The following is a 16,196-nucleotide window of genomic DNA, read 5'->3' on the forward strand; positions in this document are numbered from 1 at the left end:
TGTACAGCCAAGAGCTCTGAAGTGCAGAGAAGTGAGTGAAATAACTTGTCCACAACCGTGGAGATAGTAACGGCAGCCCTCAGATGGAAGCCCAAAGATAGTTGATTCCAAATCCAGTGTCCTGTCCATTCGAATTGCTGCTTTATGTATACGCTTTTAACTGTGGACATCCTAACTCAACTGTTCTTTCTCCCTTCCTTTGCCCCATCTGTGCAGGCCCGTGACCAAGGTGTAGTCTAAGAAGTGGAGTCATGCTTCACACGGCTGTGTCATGCTGGCAGCCATTCCTGGGTCTGGCTGTGGTGTTAATCTTCATGGGATCCACCATTGGCTGCCCTGCCCGCTGCGAGTGCTCTGCCCAGAATAAATCTGTTAGCTGCCACAGAAGACGACTGATGGCCATCCCAGAGGGCATTCCCATTGAGACCAAGATCTTGGACCTCAGTAAAAATCGGTTGAAAAGTGTCAACCCTGAAGAATTCATATCCTATCCTCTGCTGGAGGAGGTAGACTTGAGTGACAACGTGATCGCCAATGTGGAACCAGGCGCATTTAACAATCTTTTCAACCTGCGTTCCCTTCGCCTGAAAGGCAATCGCCTGAAGTTGGTCCCGCTAGGGGTATTCACAGGGCTGTCCAACCTCACCAAGCTTGACATTAGTGAGAATAAGATTGTCATCTTACTGGACTACATGTTCCAGGATCTTCACAACCTGAAGTCGCTAGAAGTGGGGGACAATGATTTGGTTTATATATCACACAGGGCCTTCAGCGGGCTACTTAGCTTGGAGCAGCTCACCTTGGAGAAATGCAACTTAACAGCAGTACCAACAGAAGCCCTCTCCCACCTCCGCAGCCTCATCAGCCTGCACCTGAAGCATCTCAATATCAACACAATGCCTGTGTATGCCTTTAAGAGATTGTTTCACCTGAAACACCTAGAGATTGACTATTGGCCTTTACTGGATATGATGCCTGCCAATAGCCTGTATGGTCTCAACCTCACATCCCTTTCAATCACCAATACCAACTTGTCCACTGTACCCTTCCTTGCCTTTAAACACCTGGTATACCTGACCCACCTTAACCTTTCCTACAACCCCATCAGCACTATTGAGGCAGGCATGTTCTCTGACCTGATTCGCCTTCAGGAGCTTCATATAGTGGGGGCCCAGCTCCGCGCCATTGAGCCGCACTCCTTCCAAGGGCTCCGCTTCCTTCGTGTGCTCAACGTGTCTCAGAACCTGCTGGAAACTTTGGAAGAGAATGTCTTCTCCTCCCCTAGGGCTTTAGAGGTCCTGAGCATTAATAACAACCCACTGGCCTGTGACTGCCGTCTCCTCTGGATCCTTCAGCGCCAGCCCACCCTGCAGTTCGGGGGCCAGCAGCCCATGTGCGCTGGTCCAGACACCATCCGTGAGAGGTCATTCAAGGATTTCCATAGCACTGCCCTTTCTTTTTACTTCACCTGCAAAAAACCCAAAATCCGTGAGAAGAAGTTACAGCATCTACTGGTGGACGAAGGGCAGACGGTCCAGTTAGAATGCAATGCCGATGGAGATCCGCAGCCTGTGATTTCCTGGGTGACACCCCGAAGGCGTTTCATCACCACCAAGTCCAATGGAAGAGCCACCGTGTTGGGCGATGGCACCTTGGAAATCCGATTTGCCCAAGATCAAGACAGTGGGATGTATGTTTGCATCGCTAGCAACGCTGCTGGGAATGACACCTTCACAGCCTCTTTGACTGTGAAAGGATTCACTTCAGACCGCTTCCTCTACGCAAACAGGACCCCTATGTACATGACCGACTCAAATGACACCATTTCCAATGGCACCAATGCCAACACCTTTGCCCTGGACCTTAAAACAATACTGGTGTCTACAGCCATGGGCTGTTTCACATTCCTGGGGGTGGTTTTATTTTGTTTTCTCCTCCTTTTTGTGTGGAGCCGAGGGAAAGGCAAGCACAAAAACAGCATTGACCTTGAATATGTGCCCCGAAAAAACAATGGTGCTGTTGTGGAAGGGGAGGTGGCTGGACCCAGGAGGTTCAACATGAAAATGATTTGAGGGCCCACCGCTTACACTACTGTCTCTATGTCATTGTTGGTAATCAGTAAGGCAATCTACTAGGTTAAAGAGGCAGCTTTGTGCAGCTGCCCCTATGTCAAAGCAGGGTCCATGGAAGCCGGAGGACTTCTTATGGAGACTCTCCATGTAGAGGCAGGCAGGCATGTGTCAGAGCTCTTCGCACAGTGGGATACTAATTGTTTGCATTGCAAATATTGGCATTCTGGGGATCTCAGTAACGAACCTGAATCTTTGGCTCATGCTCATGGACAGTTCATCATTTTCTATCACTGCAAAAACAAAAGAAAAAAAAAAATAAAACAGAACCTACAGTGTAGGAGTTACATATTTAAAGAAAGACACATTTGTCTAAAACATACTCTACAGAAAAATTTGTATCTATGATTATCATTTGTTCAAGCCTTGCATCATACCATATTGTTGGTTCAGCACCATAAAGAGATCGATATATTCTTTCCTTTTTATTTGAAACATATATGCTGTATATGTTTTAAAGCAATATGAATGAGAGGTTGTGCTTTTAGTTACTCACCACTATAGATCCAAATGTGATTTCACCTTCCTTTACCTATAGATAACCCTGAGACTAGATCCTTGGAGCTATGGGCAGAGAGATGTTGAGAGATGTCTTTGTCTGATGTAGGATGCCAAGAAAACAGGACCCAAGGCAAAACTGCTCAACTCTGTTAACTTCTGTTACTATAAATAAAGGCATATGCCTAGTTTTGATACAGAATGGAATATTTTTTATACTTGTAATATCACCCTGGACCAGTTTACTGTAACAAAGCCCTTGGTTTCTCTAAAAGGTGGTGTGGCACTAGCTGTACCTGTAAAATCCAAGGTAGGTGTTATTAATGGAAATGATCCATCTAACCACCCCTTGATTTTACTTTCATCAGTCACTGCTAATGAGTTCATTGAAAATGGAAGCGGGGGTACTGGTTATATATGGTCATTGGGTAGTATTTGCTAGAAGCTACTATGAAGAATTCAGGTGGTCCAAAGCTCTGTGGATATGCAGTTCTCAGATGCTCACCCAAACTAGGGTGATCCATGTGTAACATGACAGTAATGCAACTAAGGACCTATTTGAAATGTCACTGCTGCTCGAAGGCTAGATTACTGCCAATCAAAGGGAACATCTAGCCACTGCCTCTCTGATGTTCTCTATTCAAATACTGTACACACAGTATTACTTGAATAGGCAACCTCAGGGTTTCTCCCTGCTTCCTTACTCTGTAGATTTGGATTTTTATTTGAAATTGACCTTGTGTAGATAAAAGGAAATATATCTTGTGTTTAAAGAGGGAAGGCAAAAAACAGAACAAACAAAAAAACAACAATGGATGAATTTCAAACTCCTGCTCTTTCTTCCATGGAGGAAAAATTAAGAGTATGGCCCATAAACATATTAAATTGTGTTGGATTTTCTACCCTCTAACCCAACAAAATTTGCCCAATTCACTTTGTGTTAATGATGGTTACTCAAACAATCCTGTGTTTATAAAATGGCATCATACTCTTACCACCAGTGATTTCATTTCAAGGAAGCAGAGTTACATTTGGCTAGAAATTGAGTGAATGACTTTCAAAGCATATATTTATATAATCTGCAAAAGCATTGAATATCAACTATACTCATTAAATGGCTTATAATTGATCTGCATAGGAGATTTCTATACTTTTCACAGTTTGAGTCCCTTTTTGGATAGGTAGAAGGTCAACTGGGGAGGGGCTCTGGAGCTCACTTCTTGACATTGGGTTAGAGGTCTGAAAAGCTATCTCTTTTTAGTATTTGAAATTTTGAAGACATGTAATAAAATTAAATTAATATTCAAATAGTAAAATTAAAGTAAAAGAGTGATAGGCCCTGAAATTATTTTGCCAATTGAATAACAAAAGCGTTAAGCCCTCTATCCCTTAATAAGGGGTAGAAAACAAAATAGACAGTTGAAAGAATTGCCTGTTGGAGTTACTTCTCATTTGACTTTCCTGATGATTATCATAGATCTTTTGGAAATTAGTCTCCCATTTGTGGTCTTCTTTATATCTAAAAATGCAAATTAATTCTGTAAATTATATCACAATCCCAACTCATGAGCAAATGAAATGGAGTCTTTCAAACAAAATTAATGTGGAGAGATAGTTTCCAAAAGTTAGTAGAAACTACTTGATCTCCAATCTGCAACATTTTATGAAGTATTTAACTACAGAGAGAGAAAGAGAGATTGAACAATTAATACAAAAACTTTGAGATTGTAATGCTATTTTCTGTCAAAATAGAAGCTTGCCAAAAACAGCTGACTGAAATGAACCTGGGTTAAAATTAACCCATCAATAAAAGATTTAGCTACTATCTGACTGCTAGAAAAGAGATTGAGCTCCCTCATGGGTTTGGGTACTATGATCCATAAACAGCAGTTATTTAAGAGATTACTATGCATTCTTCCAAAAAAGAGTCCCATTAATTAATATGTGGTGGAAATTCTGTAGTCTATAATCACCTTGGAGGATGAAAATATATCTGAGCCTGATAAATGCTCTGAAAAGTCCTATAAACAAGAATCCTGTTTAATGCAGTATGCCTTGGGCTTCTTATTTGAGCATAAAGCACAGTAACTGTTAGTGTCTTCAAAAACTACAATCCTAGAGAAGCCAGAATGGTCAATATTTAGACTAGAGTAGTACTCATGAATTATTCCCAATTCCAATATTCTAGTAAAAATGAATTTACTGTGTGTATTGGGCTCTCGTAGATTATAGAAAAAATACCCCCTGAATCAGTGTTCAGGTTACAAAGTATGTTTACATGTTTACAAGATATTTCCAGGAAATTTGGCTACTTTCTGCCTGAGCATAATAGTGATGGATTTGTAGATAATTGAGTGGTCATTTAATTTTTTTCATTCTCATTATTGGTGTGTATCTTGAATTTCTTTTTATATCTGCAAAGTTCTAATATTCCATTGACTGCAACCTGGGGACCCTAGGTTCTAGTTTTACAAAGGATTCACCTGCATGAATTTTTTTCATGGCTTTTGATTAGCTCTTGTTAGATTAACTTAAACCATTGCAGAGAATAACTGCTTAGACCTACACAGGGCCAGCTCCTCTTAGGTATGATATTTAGGAATCATTTTCTTCCCTCATGGTTTGCTTCAAAATATTTTGAGAAGAAATACAGTTGTTTGGCTCAGCATTTCATAATGGGTTTATCAGTATTCCATGTATGTATATTAAGCATTCTTCAGGGCAGTGTTTATCCTCTCTATTCATTATATCTGTATAAAAAGAAATTCCATGACTAGAGTCCAAGTGATAATTGATACGTGGCCCCACAAGTCTGAAATACATATTCAGGACATGATAACTCACCCAAGCAATTTGTCCTAGTGTGTTCCCGGGAACAAATTTCTACTTTTCCAAATTCTCATATTACTCACTTTGTAGCGTATTTCACTTTCATTGCCATTCATAAGTATGCGATTTTCAAAGATTCCCAAAGTATGAAAATGCCAAGATTTGTATTTTCTAATTCCTTAAGACATTTGTCAGAACTTGATTTTGCTCACTTTCCTCAGAAATTTTACTTATCCCAACACTCCATAGTTCTACGAAGGTATTCGGGATTTGTTCTACAGTTTGCAGGGTGAATTCTTCTCTCGTTGTTCTGTAAAAATATTCTATTCTCCTCAGTTCTCATAGAAGTCCAGAGGTAAAAATCTTCTTAGAAGCTTTTATTTAAATCTCACCTGCATTGAAGCCTGACTTTTGTCACTTCCCTTTACTCATGTAGGAACAAATATATTTTGTATTAGAAGTACAAAAAAGAGAGGATATGATCTTGTAGGAAAAAAATGAATAGAGAGCCATGAAATTAACTTATACTTCCAGTCTCCCTTCATCTCCGTGTCAAGACATTTGTCTTATCTTCAGAGGCTATGCTCAGAAGCTGCTCAGTAACGTAGAACTTGTCTTGAGGCTTTCTAGAAAAGACAAAATAGATCATTTTGAGCTTAGAAGGCTAACACCTGACAAAATGACACATCATGAATTTAAATAAAGGTTGGAGGAAGAAACTGGGATCCATTTTAATCCTATCTCCATCATTAATAATTTATAGTTATTATCCTCAGCTGGAGAGAAATCAGAGAGTAGCCCCTTCTTTAATTTTCATTGGTAACTGTTTTATCCCCTTTCTTTATGCTCTGGTTACCTTTGAGAGTCCAAATAGATTTTGTGGCATGTGAACCTTAGTAACAAAACCTCTGAAACCAAAGCCATTCATTCTACTCAGCATGTAGAGAAAGATGTATCATTTTTATTACTAGAATTAACATTTCCCATTAGACTAATATATCATGTGCCTGGTTATTTCCATTGACTTTCTACCACTGGCTTTGGGTTCTCCGTTCAATGCTTTTCAGCTAAAACCCTTGATATTTCGTGATTGAGGAGTTTTGGAGTTATTCTGCCCTTGTGTATAGAAAGCCTTAAGGAATGAACTGTTACTACACTTACTGATTTTAGAATTTAATATTTTGGTTAGGTTTCCTCTGGTACTTTGGCAAACACTTAATGAATCTCTGATATTCCACTTTACCTCTTCAAAAACTTTTCTCAAGAGAGCCTTTTCATTAGGACTCTGGCAAAATTGTGACCAGCAGGAAAGAAAAGCCTCTCAACATAGGTCTGAAAGATGAAATTACTTGCTGTGACCTTTAGCTAAAGAAACCTAATAAACACTGGGTCCAGGGGCCATACATCTATGCTTGTAAGGTTTAGTAAAGTAACCCATGTTTTAAATCAATAATTGATGACTGGTTTTCCAATCTGAAGTGGGTTTTCTGTTTTAAGAGCAGTAAATACAGCAACATGTTTTCTCAAAAAATGTTAGGGATTGCCTTGTGTGAGCTTGTCAGTGGATAGCCTGTGGTAAAATGCAACAACAAAGAACATGATTAACATGTTGCAGAAGGTTCATTTTCTAAAATGGGACTGCCCTGATGTCCCTCCTTCCAAATGAGGGGCACAGGCTTGCATGTGACCCCAGTTGCCCGATTGCCCTTCTTCAGTTTGACGATGACTCAATGCCTCTTGTTTCTCCCAGTCTCCTTGGAAAACGTCCCTACTGGGAAGGAGGAAAGAAACAAGGACTATTGTAGTAGCCACTCATCTCCTAGGCATATGTCCCAAGACCTCTAGTGGATGACTGAGATTACTGATAGTACCAAATTCTATATACACTATGCTTTTGCCTATACATACAGGCCTATGATAAAGTTCAGTTCATAAATTGGGCACAGTAAGAGATTAACAAAAATCAAAATAAAATGTCCTAATAAAAATTATGTGAATGTGGTCTCTCCTTCCCTCCCTCCCTCCTTTTACTACCTATTTATACTTTCAAACCTTAATTGACCATGACTAACATAACCATGGAAAGAAAAACTTGATAAAGGGGAACTCTAGGACTAATTATTTTGAGACAGACCACAGAGAGAGTAAAGCTTTTGTATAGCCCCCACTCCTGCCTTCTTTCCTGATGCCATGATTCAAATGATCCTTTTTTCTCCCCCCTGCCTACTCACCACTGTCACCTCTGAGCTGCTGTCATGCCTTACCAATGAAGGCTGTCTCCAGGGATACGTCTTCTTTCATTGGTACTCCAAAATTCTTGGGTAATTGTTAAACTGGAAATTGCTTAAAAAAAAACACACAAAACCTCCAGCTTATCTCACATAACACTTTAAAAGTTAGGACTTACCATTCATATAATCACAAGCTGACAGCAATATGCAGGCTGAGTGATTCCGACTTTTTCCTCTCTCTCTTTCTTTTCCAGAAGAAGGTAGCTTGATATAATGCCAGCCTTATATAGAAAGCTTTATTTATAGCCTTAGCAGAATGAGAAAAGAGCTCACATAATCAAGAGAGTACTTCACATTTTAAGAAAGACTTTAATTTTAATATGCAAAATATATGAAAAAAGCCAACATGCAAATTTATGTCCTGTCAAATTAGTTAACTATATTAAATTCCAACAAAAGTTCAAAAGGTAACTGTCCATACGGAAAATAGTTCAGATTTTGTGCCTAGTCTAAAAGAGGGGGAAAAGGCAGATTTGGGTGCCTTGTTAACTTTTGTTAACTCTCTTCATTTTGTTGCACAACTCCTCTTCTAAATTGCTTTAACACCTTCAGTCTAAATATAATCTATACCTACATTATAACCAACAGATAATAATTAAGCAGGAGATCAACTCAGACTTGCAAAAAATTCTTTTTACCACTGTATTTCCAGTACCATGATGACTCATACATGTTTGTGTGATAGCAAGAGACTAAATTGAGTCAAACTTCCTATAGAAGCTCTTTGGAAGGAAACATGCTCTTTTCCTCCTCGGTGATAAAGTCGGGTGCTAATGCATACCTTGGTCACTGCACAAACAAGTTGTCTTCACATGTTTTTTTCCATAAAATATGGAATGCCCCAAATCATAATTGATTAAAAAGCTATTGTTTATATATACATATATAAATATGTGGGGGAGGGTGGTTTGCTTTTTTTTCAAGTGTTTTAAATGTGACTGTTTTTAAAGTTGATAAGCTTGAGCAGGAGGTAAAAAAAAAGAAAAAAAAAGAAAAAGAATGTGTGTCTGTGTTTTATTTTAATGCTTTTTCTTAGTCTTACTCTGGGAATATCCCATGACTGGAAGTTACTCACCAACAACCTAGGAAAACTTCTCTTCAAAATGCTTGATAATTTGTTTTTGTTCTCAAAAAAATTAGTGTTAATGACAAAAGTATCTTAATTTAGGTCTGAATCTCATTGACTAATAATTGGTTCATTGTTGTGGGTATGTTGGGTTTTTCTAACATGTAAAATCGAATTAATTTATTTTAAATCGGTTTTACACGCTATTTAACATATGAAATACGTTAGAAAACACATCTTCTTGGCTGATGAAAAGGGCTTAAGCAACTGCCTTCTCAGTTAAATCCATTGGCATTTTAAGAAATGAAATGTAATACAAAGCAATTGGAGTCATTTCCTTATTAAGAGAGGGAGGTTAAATGAGTCTCACAAGGAATAAGAGTTTGTTTACATTGCCTTAGCACTGTATTGGTTAAATAATCTACAGAACTATCAGAGAAGAAGCAGATGCAGTGGAATAGGACTCTAATGCTTGGGTGAGTGGAGACAACTCAGAATCAAAGACCCAGGTATCAGGTTCTTTCCTGCTTGATATCAAAATCTATGCAATATCAACAACACTACAAAGATATTATACCTTAGTGAAGATAAGTCTTGTATTACTTTCAAAATTATTTCAAATTCATTTGATGAGGTCACTTAAGCAAATAATAGGAATGATTTTAGGCATGAAATATATTTGAGCAGGAACTGAAAGTTTCAGCAAACCATACATACAGCAGCATCTAGTTTTTCTTTGTGAATTAGTTTTCATTCAACCAACTTCCAGTGACTCAAGACATCATGCAAAGTAGAAAGGCACAAAAAAAATTAAAAGGAGAAAAATCTTCTACAAGCAAATTAGTGACACGGGGAAGTGTTAAAGAGGAAATAATTTGAACATTTAAAAACTGCTTTTAGGCATTCTTTTTCTAAACATGAAGGTGCCTGCTCTACCTTAGGTATTTGAGGGGGTGGGCTTTAGCTGTCATCATTTATAATATCATCTTCACGCCCTGTAGCTTATTAGACGCCCTCCAGTGAAAAGGGGGAAGCAGAAAGCTGATAGACAGTAACGGTGTCTGGGAGTCATGTTATTAGAAGGCAAGAAAGCCTGGGATTCACCTCCAAGCAGCAGCCAACAAACTAATTCCGAGGCTGCTAGCAAGAAACTTAGAAAAGGCCCTTTTGCTGTTCTTTAATTGCGAAAGGGAGAGCTTTCCAGTGAGGATTTCCTTCCCCTTGAAGGCTTTCTTGCAATGCCAGAGCTGTTCGGGTAAGAGTCGCATCTCTGACAGTGGACTTCCATCTTGTATCACCAAACTGTTAGGACTGAAACAAACAGCATTTCCCCCAAAAATACAGTTTTGAGGTCTTAGGTATACATCTCAGGAGACTAAGGTTATAAGTTGCTTGTCCAGTAAACTCACTGATCAGGGATAATATGACCCAATACTTCAGGACTTGTTCTAAAATAATGGGAAAAAGATAATTTTTTGAAGTCAGTTTCTTAAATGACAACATATAATTTTATCTCAGTAGCCTGGCTTCTTGCTCTGTATTTATAAGGACTCAGTGGTCATGTTCTACTTCATAAATTTGAAAGAACGCCATAGTTTTGTTTTGTTTCTTCCTTTCATTTTCCTCAGTCATGAACATACTGCTCCAGCTAGCTGACTGTTACTTCTGTGTCATCTGATATAACAGAATTAAAAATGATGAGTTCCCATATATTCTCTTCACGTCGGATAAGTTTATTGTACAACCCTATAATCTTTCCATTATTACCTTATTTCCAGACCTAAAACACAGTGTGAAGACTGATGTGGAATAAATCCAAGTTTAGGAGAAAAATTGAGAATGCTGAGGAAATTCACTTAGCATTTCTGCCACTAATTGGTGGAAAAACACTGACTTCTAGGGCTTTGCACTCTGGTGCCTTCCATCAACTCTTACTAAAAGCAAAAACTATGACCATCTATCAAGAAAATTTGGATTGTAAAGGAAATCCTTTGTTACAGCTATGCAGGCATTGATTCATTCAATAATATTCTGAATTGGGTAAGTCAGGATGTGTCAATAAATCTCTCTGAAGAATACATGTATTTTAATACCAGAAAGACACACATACACTACTAAGAAGCACCTGGAGACAAGATAAAGAAAAGGCAGGTGAAAAAACACTTGGTTTATCTGCGGATTATCACTACTCTGGCCCTTAATAAAGAAAACTAAGTGCACAATTCAAAATTCAACCACTGAGGAGTGAGCCTGACATGAAAACCCAAGGACAATAACCACCAAAACAAAATAAAACAAAACAAACACCACCCTACTGCTAGATATTTACCTCCTTTGTTGAAAGACATAAATCTTGTATCTGTAGTGAACAATGTAGACTTGTCTTTGTCACACTGAGAGATAAATCTACTTACCAGACCCCACTCTAAGGCAGAGCTAACATTTACGTGAACTTTTTCTAACTGCAGCGTCACTAATCATTATCCCTAAGCACAGAGATCAAGCATGCTAGTACCATAGCAGAGAGGCAATTCAGTACATCCAATCGATTCCTTTAGCCATGGGCTATTAGCTGAGTGTACAAAAGACTAATGGGTTACATCCATTATATACATGCAGGGCTTTCATGAAAGTTAAATAGTTCTTTAAACACACACACAAATCTGTACTGTGGCATCCAGAGTTTCCTTCAGTCTTACAGTGCAGCAGTTCAAACACCTTACAAGGAATTAATTCACTGAGCACAGAACAAATGTGTAATGCAAAAAAATGACCAAATCAGCTCCACTGCCTTGATTTGTCTTAGCCCTTCTAGTTTAGCAGCACCTGGAGAACCCCGTGCTTGTACTTCAGCAGTCTCAAGATCCCTCCATGGTGCTACTGGAATAAAGTTGCTGGTGTTAATGCAGAGCTGGTTTCAATACAGGGCCACTGTGTTCTGCCATAAGTCTTCTGGAGTGAAATTAAAAAAAAAAAAAAAAACTGGACTCACAGAAAGAGAAAGTAACAAAATAAATAAATAAATAAATGGCTCCTGGCTGGAGAGTTCAAGAAAAGTGGTTCAGTGTTTGGGTAGTGCTATGTATTTTTAAAATAGCATTAGCTAAGAACAGGACAGCACAAGCTTTTTGAATGAAGGGTAATGAGCACATATACACCTACAAGAGAATTCCATGGTAAAGGAAAATGGATGATGCTTATGTGTGTCACACTGCCTCCACGATTATCTTCATGATGTGAGTCCAGACTGATAAATAAATAAATACAATATTGAAAAAAATATTTTAAATACCTATGTATTTGTATCCTTTCTAATGCTGCCAATATTATGTCAAACACATGCCCACAGAAAATTAACAAATCTACTTACTTCCTTTCTTTGATTAAAAATTAGAAATCATATTTCTCCATTTTTGGTTTTAAAAGTTGAAGAAAATTCAATTTTCAACTTATCCAAGCACAATCTCCTTTCATTCATTCACTTATTCATTTATTTAATCATATAATATATACTAAATATGCATTATCATCGTAACTTAACAGCGCCACAAAAAATAAAGTCATTATCCAATTATAATTCAAATGGTAATTCTGTGCTTCTCCACATTAGCTCATTTGGCTCCCATGCTCATCACAGCCTGCTTCTCATTCTATCATCCAAACCATGTGGTTTAGAAATGAACCTTGGCGTGCAACTGGCCAGGCATGAGTCTGGCATTGAGGGCCTGCCTGCTTTAAGGATCCACTCTCAGGGAGTCAGCATAGTTAAGTACTGACGACAGGAGTCTCGAGGAAGAGTCCTCTGGACTCTGTCACTGGGTCTGTGTTTCCTTCTGGGCAAGTTACTTAACATCTCTGCATCCCCATCTCAGAACGAGCATAACACTACCTACCTCACAAGGGTGCTGTGAGGCTCACCGTGAAACATAGGAGGGATTGGCATGCAGAAGGGAGAACCTATGACAAAGGTGCTATGGGATTTCTCTTTGAGAGATACTGGCTTGGAAAAAAAAAATTAAGTTTAACAAAGGAGAATAGAAATGATTCAATTCCAGGTACTGGGGGTGGAGGAGACAGTTATTTATTTTAGTTCCAATCAGGAGCTTGAATGGTTATCTTCAAGGGGCTGCATTTTGTTAGAGAAGTTTACTGCCTAGGGCTTTCTGTTGTTCTCAGTCTGACTCCCCAGCTCTCTGTGCCATCATCTGCACATACGGCCCTTTCCCTTTTATTGCAAGGGCAGCTGTGGTCCTCCTCAATCATAATGATTCTTTTCACTCAATCTCTTTTACTCAAAGGACAAATTCTTTTCAATAAGTATTGTAATTATTTTCTTAGAGGGCCATTTTTTAATTGCCATATTGTTCAGCTAAGCCCTATTGTCTTGGTGTCCTTCAAAACTGTCAGTTGCTTTAAAATATAGGGGTGGGGGAGGGAGCTGATAAGCACATTGTTGTAATTGATTTGTATGTTTGAATTGTCTTATCAGAAAACAAAGCTATGGAATTTCATCTGTTGAGACACAAAATAAAATACTTTCCTAAAAAAAACTGTGTTTTGCTTTTGAACGTTCAAAACAGCATTTCGGATTCTCTACATGTTTTTATTGTTTCATTCATATCATTGCATTATTAATCAGATATTAAATAGAAACCTAGCTTTTCCCTGCCTCCATTGTCATCATTCAATCCCTTATTATATAAACTTGAGAAGCAATAAAGTGAAATTGGTTCAAGACAGAATTGAAAGAAAAGACCATTCTGAGGAGTCTGCACTCACAGATTATCATGGATTACATCAATTTAGCTGGGTGTGAACAAAGAAGACTTTAATGGCATAGCATAACTTTCACCTTTTGTATCTACCACACACCCCCCCCCCCCATATCCATGGAAAGTATCACTGCAAGTAGTGGTAAATGGCTAGGGGGATTTATTTTCATCAACTACGAATCTTTAGGAAATAAGGTGGAAATAACTGAGCTTGATTTAAAAAATTTCTCCAGGCCTCAAGATTCGGCTATAGTAAATTAGATAAACTTAAAAAAAAAAAAATGCATGCTGGTGTCTTAGTCATCTCTGACTTCCATCACAAAAATGCCACAGACTGAGTAGATGAAACAATAGAAATGTATTTTCTCATAGTTTTGGAGACTAGAATGCCCAAAGATCAAGATACCAGCAGAGGTGGTGTCAGTAAAGAGCTTTTTCCTTAGAGATGTACACACCACCTTCTCTGTCCTCACGTGGTCTTTCCTCAGTGAATGCATTCAAGAAGAGAGACCTCTTCCTATTCTGATAAGGTCACAAATTCTATCAGATTAGGACCCTACTTTTATGATCTCACTCAACTTTGATTCCTCCTAAAAGCCCTGTTTCCAAATACAATGATATTAGAGATTAGGGCTTCAGTGTATACCTGTGGGGGCTCACCATTCAGTCCCTAGCACTTGGTTTCCTCGCATTGATTAAAGTGCTACATCATCTCTATTTACCATGAATATGAGAGGTGACATACAATTCAAGAAGGCAAGCTAGGAAAGTAAATATAACAAAGATGGAATAGAAAAGGATTTTCAACAGGTAGTCAGGATTCCACTCCTTATTTTACTTTGCTACTCCATGACTCTTCGAAACTCTGCAACTGGACGTGGCTTTTCATTTTATAATCACTGAAGTCCTCAAACAGCAGTCATGACACATCCGCAGAGCTACATTATATTTCTCAAAAATAGCCATTCAACATTTCTTTATCCCTATTTAACAACCTTCTTCAACTCTCTAGAATACCCATCCCCTCATGGGACACTCCTCAAACACATCAAGCTGTCTTTTGACTATGCCTTCCTCCCTACCAGCTAATGTTTGCATTATAAAAGGGGTAATGTTTGACGCGGTTCCCCTCACAACCTTAACTCACAATCACGATCAGTTATAGCATTTTCAGTGTGTTGCGGGGCTCATCTGCAAGAACCCAGTGGCAGGTCGCCATTTGCTTATTCTTTATAGTGTTCTTTTGTGGAAATGTGGATCAGATTGTTCATGTCTAAACAAGGACCAGAGCATTTACTCAGAGCACATGCTTGTCCTGAAGAGTCCTCATGACTTTGAAGGAGAGACCCAAATTGTCTGTCTGAAGAAGGTAGCTACCTAAAGTAAAAGTTGTTCAAGACACATACAAGTTTCCCTGAAGTGGTTCCCACTGGTTTTGCAAGTAGTACCCAGCCAACTGTCAGGATCAATGTGATGAGCCAGTATGTGCCTAATTTACTCAGACTCACGGTGCCCAGAGAACCAAAATACTGTGTTAGAACTTGTACCACACTCTGGTATAGAATGTTCTAGAAACTGGGTAATGGTCAAAGAAAAACAGAGTCTTCATGGAAAACAACCGTTCTTTCTCAAACATTAGATTCATGTTTACTGAGCTAGACCCCTCCCATGAAACATCCTGCCCTGTGCTGTTTGTGAACATGAGAGAAGTTAAGGGTACTGACTGTACCAGAGGATGTAATCTATGATGTGGGAACTTGAATTTCTAAACCCTTCACATTCTATTTGAGTGCATCTGAGCAGTAGTTAGCTAGCTCAAACATTATTATCCCAAAGGTCCATAAAAACATGGTTGATATTAAAATAATTAACAGGCAGAATTTTGATTTTGTTTTTTTTTTTAATTTATAAAAGAAATATATTATTGTCCAATGTAGAAAATTTGGAAAGTATAAACAGATCAGGAAAAAATTGTATTGTATTCTCATTTTTCAAACACAATCGAAGTTGTATTAGAGTAAAATACTTTTGGTCTTTCCAAATAAACTTGGCTTTAAAATAGGGGTTGAAAGTATTCACCGGGGCCAGCGCTGTGGTGTGAAGGATTAAGCTGCCCCCTGCAGTGCCAGCATCCCATATGGGTGCCTGTTCGAGTCCCGGCTGCTCCACTTCCTGTACAGCTGTACAGCTCTCTGCTATGGACTGGGAAAGCAATAGAAGATGGCCCAAGTGCTTGGGGAGACCTGGAAGAAGCTCCTGGCTCCTGACTTTGGATCAACGCAGCTCCAGCTGTTAAGGCCAATTGGGAGTGAATCAGCAGATGGAAGACTCTCTCTCTCTCTCTCTCTCTCTGCCTCTCCTTCTCTCTGTGTGTAACTCTGACTTTCAAATAAAAAGAAAGTATTCACTACCACCCACAAGACTCCCTCCTGCCCCTGATTTCTTCTCCTTCCCCTCCAGTCTCCTATTTTTCCTTCTCCTTCTCACTTTCCTGCTTCTTCTCTTAATTAAACATTCCAGGGCCTTCCTGTGCAGCACCAACAAAATAACTATTATTCCAAAAGCAAGAACAACATGCCTATTTTGTGATGCATAACCTCAGAAAAAGAGT

General features: G+C 38.8%; 1 protein-coding gene across 1 annotated transcript; it reads left to right on the plus strand.

Annotated features, from left to right (window-relative positions):
* The first annotated feature begins 251 nt into the window (after positions 1-251).
* LINGO2 (leucine rich repeat and Ig domain containing 2) lies at positions 252-2,072 on the plus strand. Its single transcript, XM_062207003.1, has one exon. The coding sequence runs from the start codon at positions 252-254 to the stop codon at positions 2,070-2,072; it is 1,821 nt and encodes a 606-aa protein (XP_062062987.1).
* The last annotated feature ends 14,124 nt before the right edge of the window (positions 2,073-16,196 follow it).

Source organism: Lepus europaeus, chromosome 12, assembly GCF_033115175.1.
Source record: "Lepus europaeus isolate LE1 chromosome 12, mLepTim1.pri, whole genome shotgun sequence".
NCBI classification, from domain to species: domain Eukaryota; kingdom Metazoa; phylum Chordata; class Mammalia; order Lagomorpha; family Leporidae; genus Lepus; species Lepus europaeus.

Coding starts and splice junctions, on each gene's coding strand:
- LINGO2 (XM_062207003.1), top strand. CDS start 252: ATGCTTCACACGGCTGTGTCATGCTGGCAGCCATTCCTGGGTCTGGCT.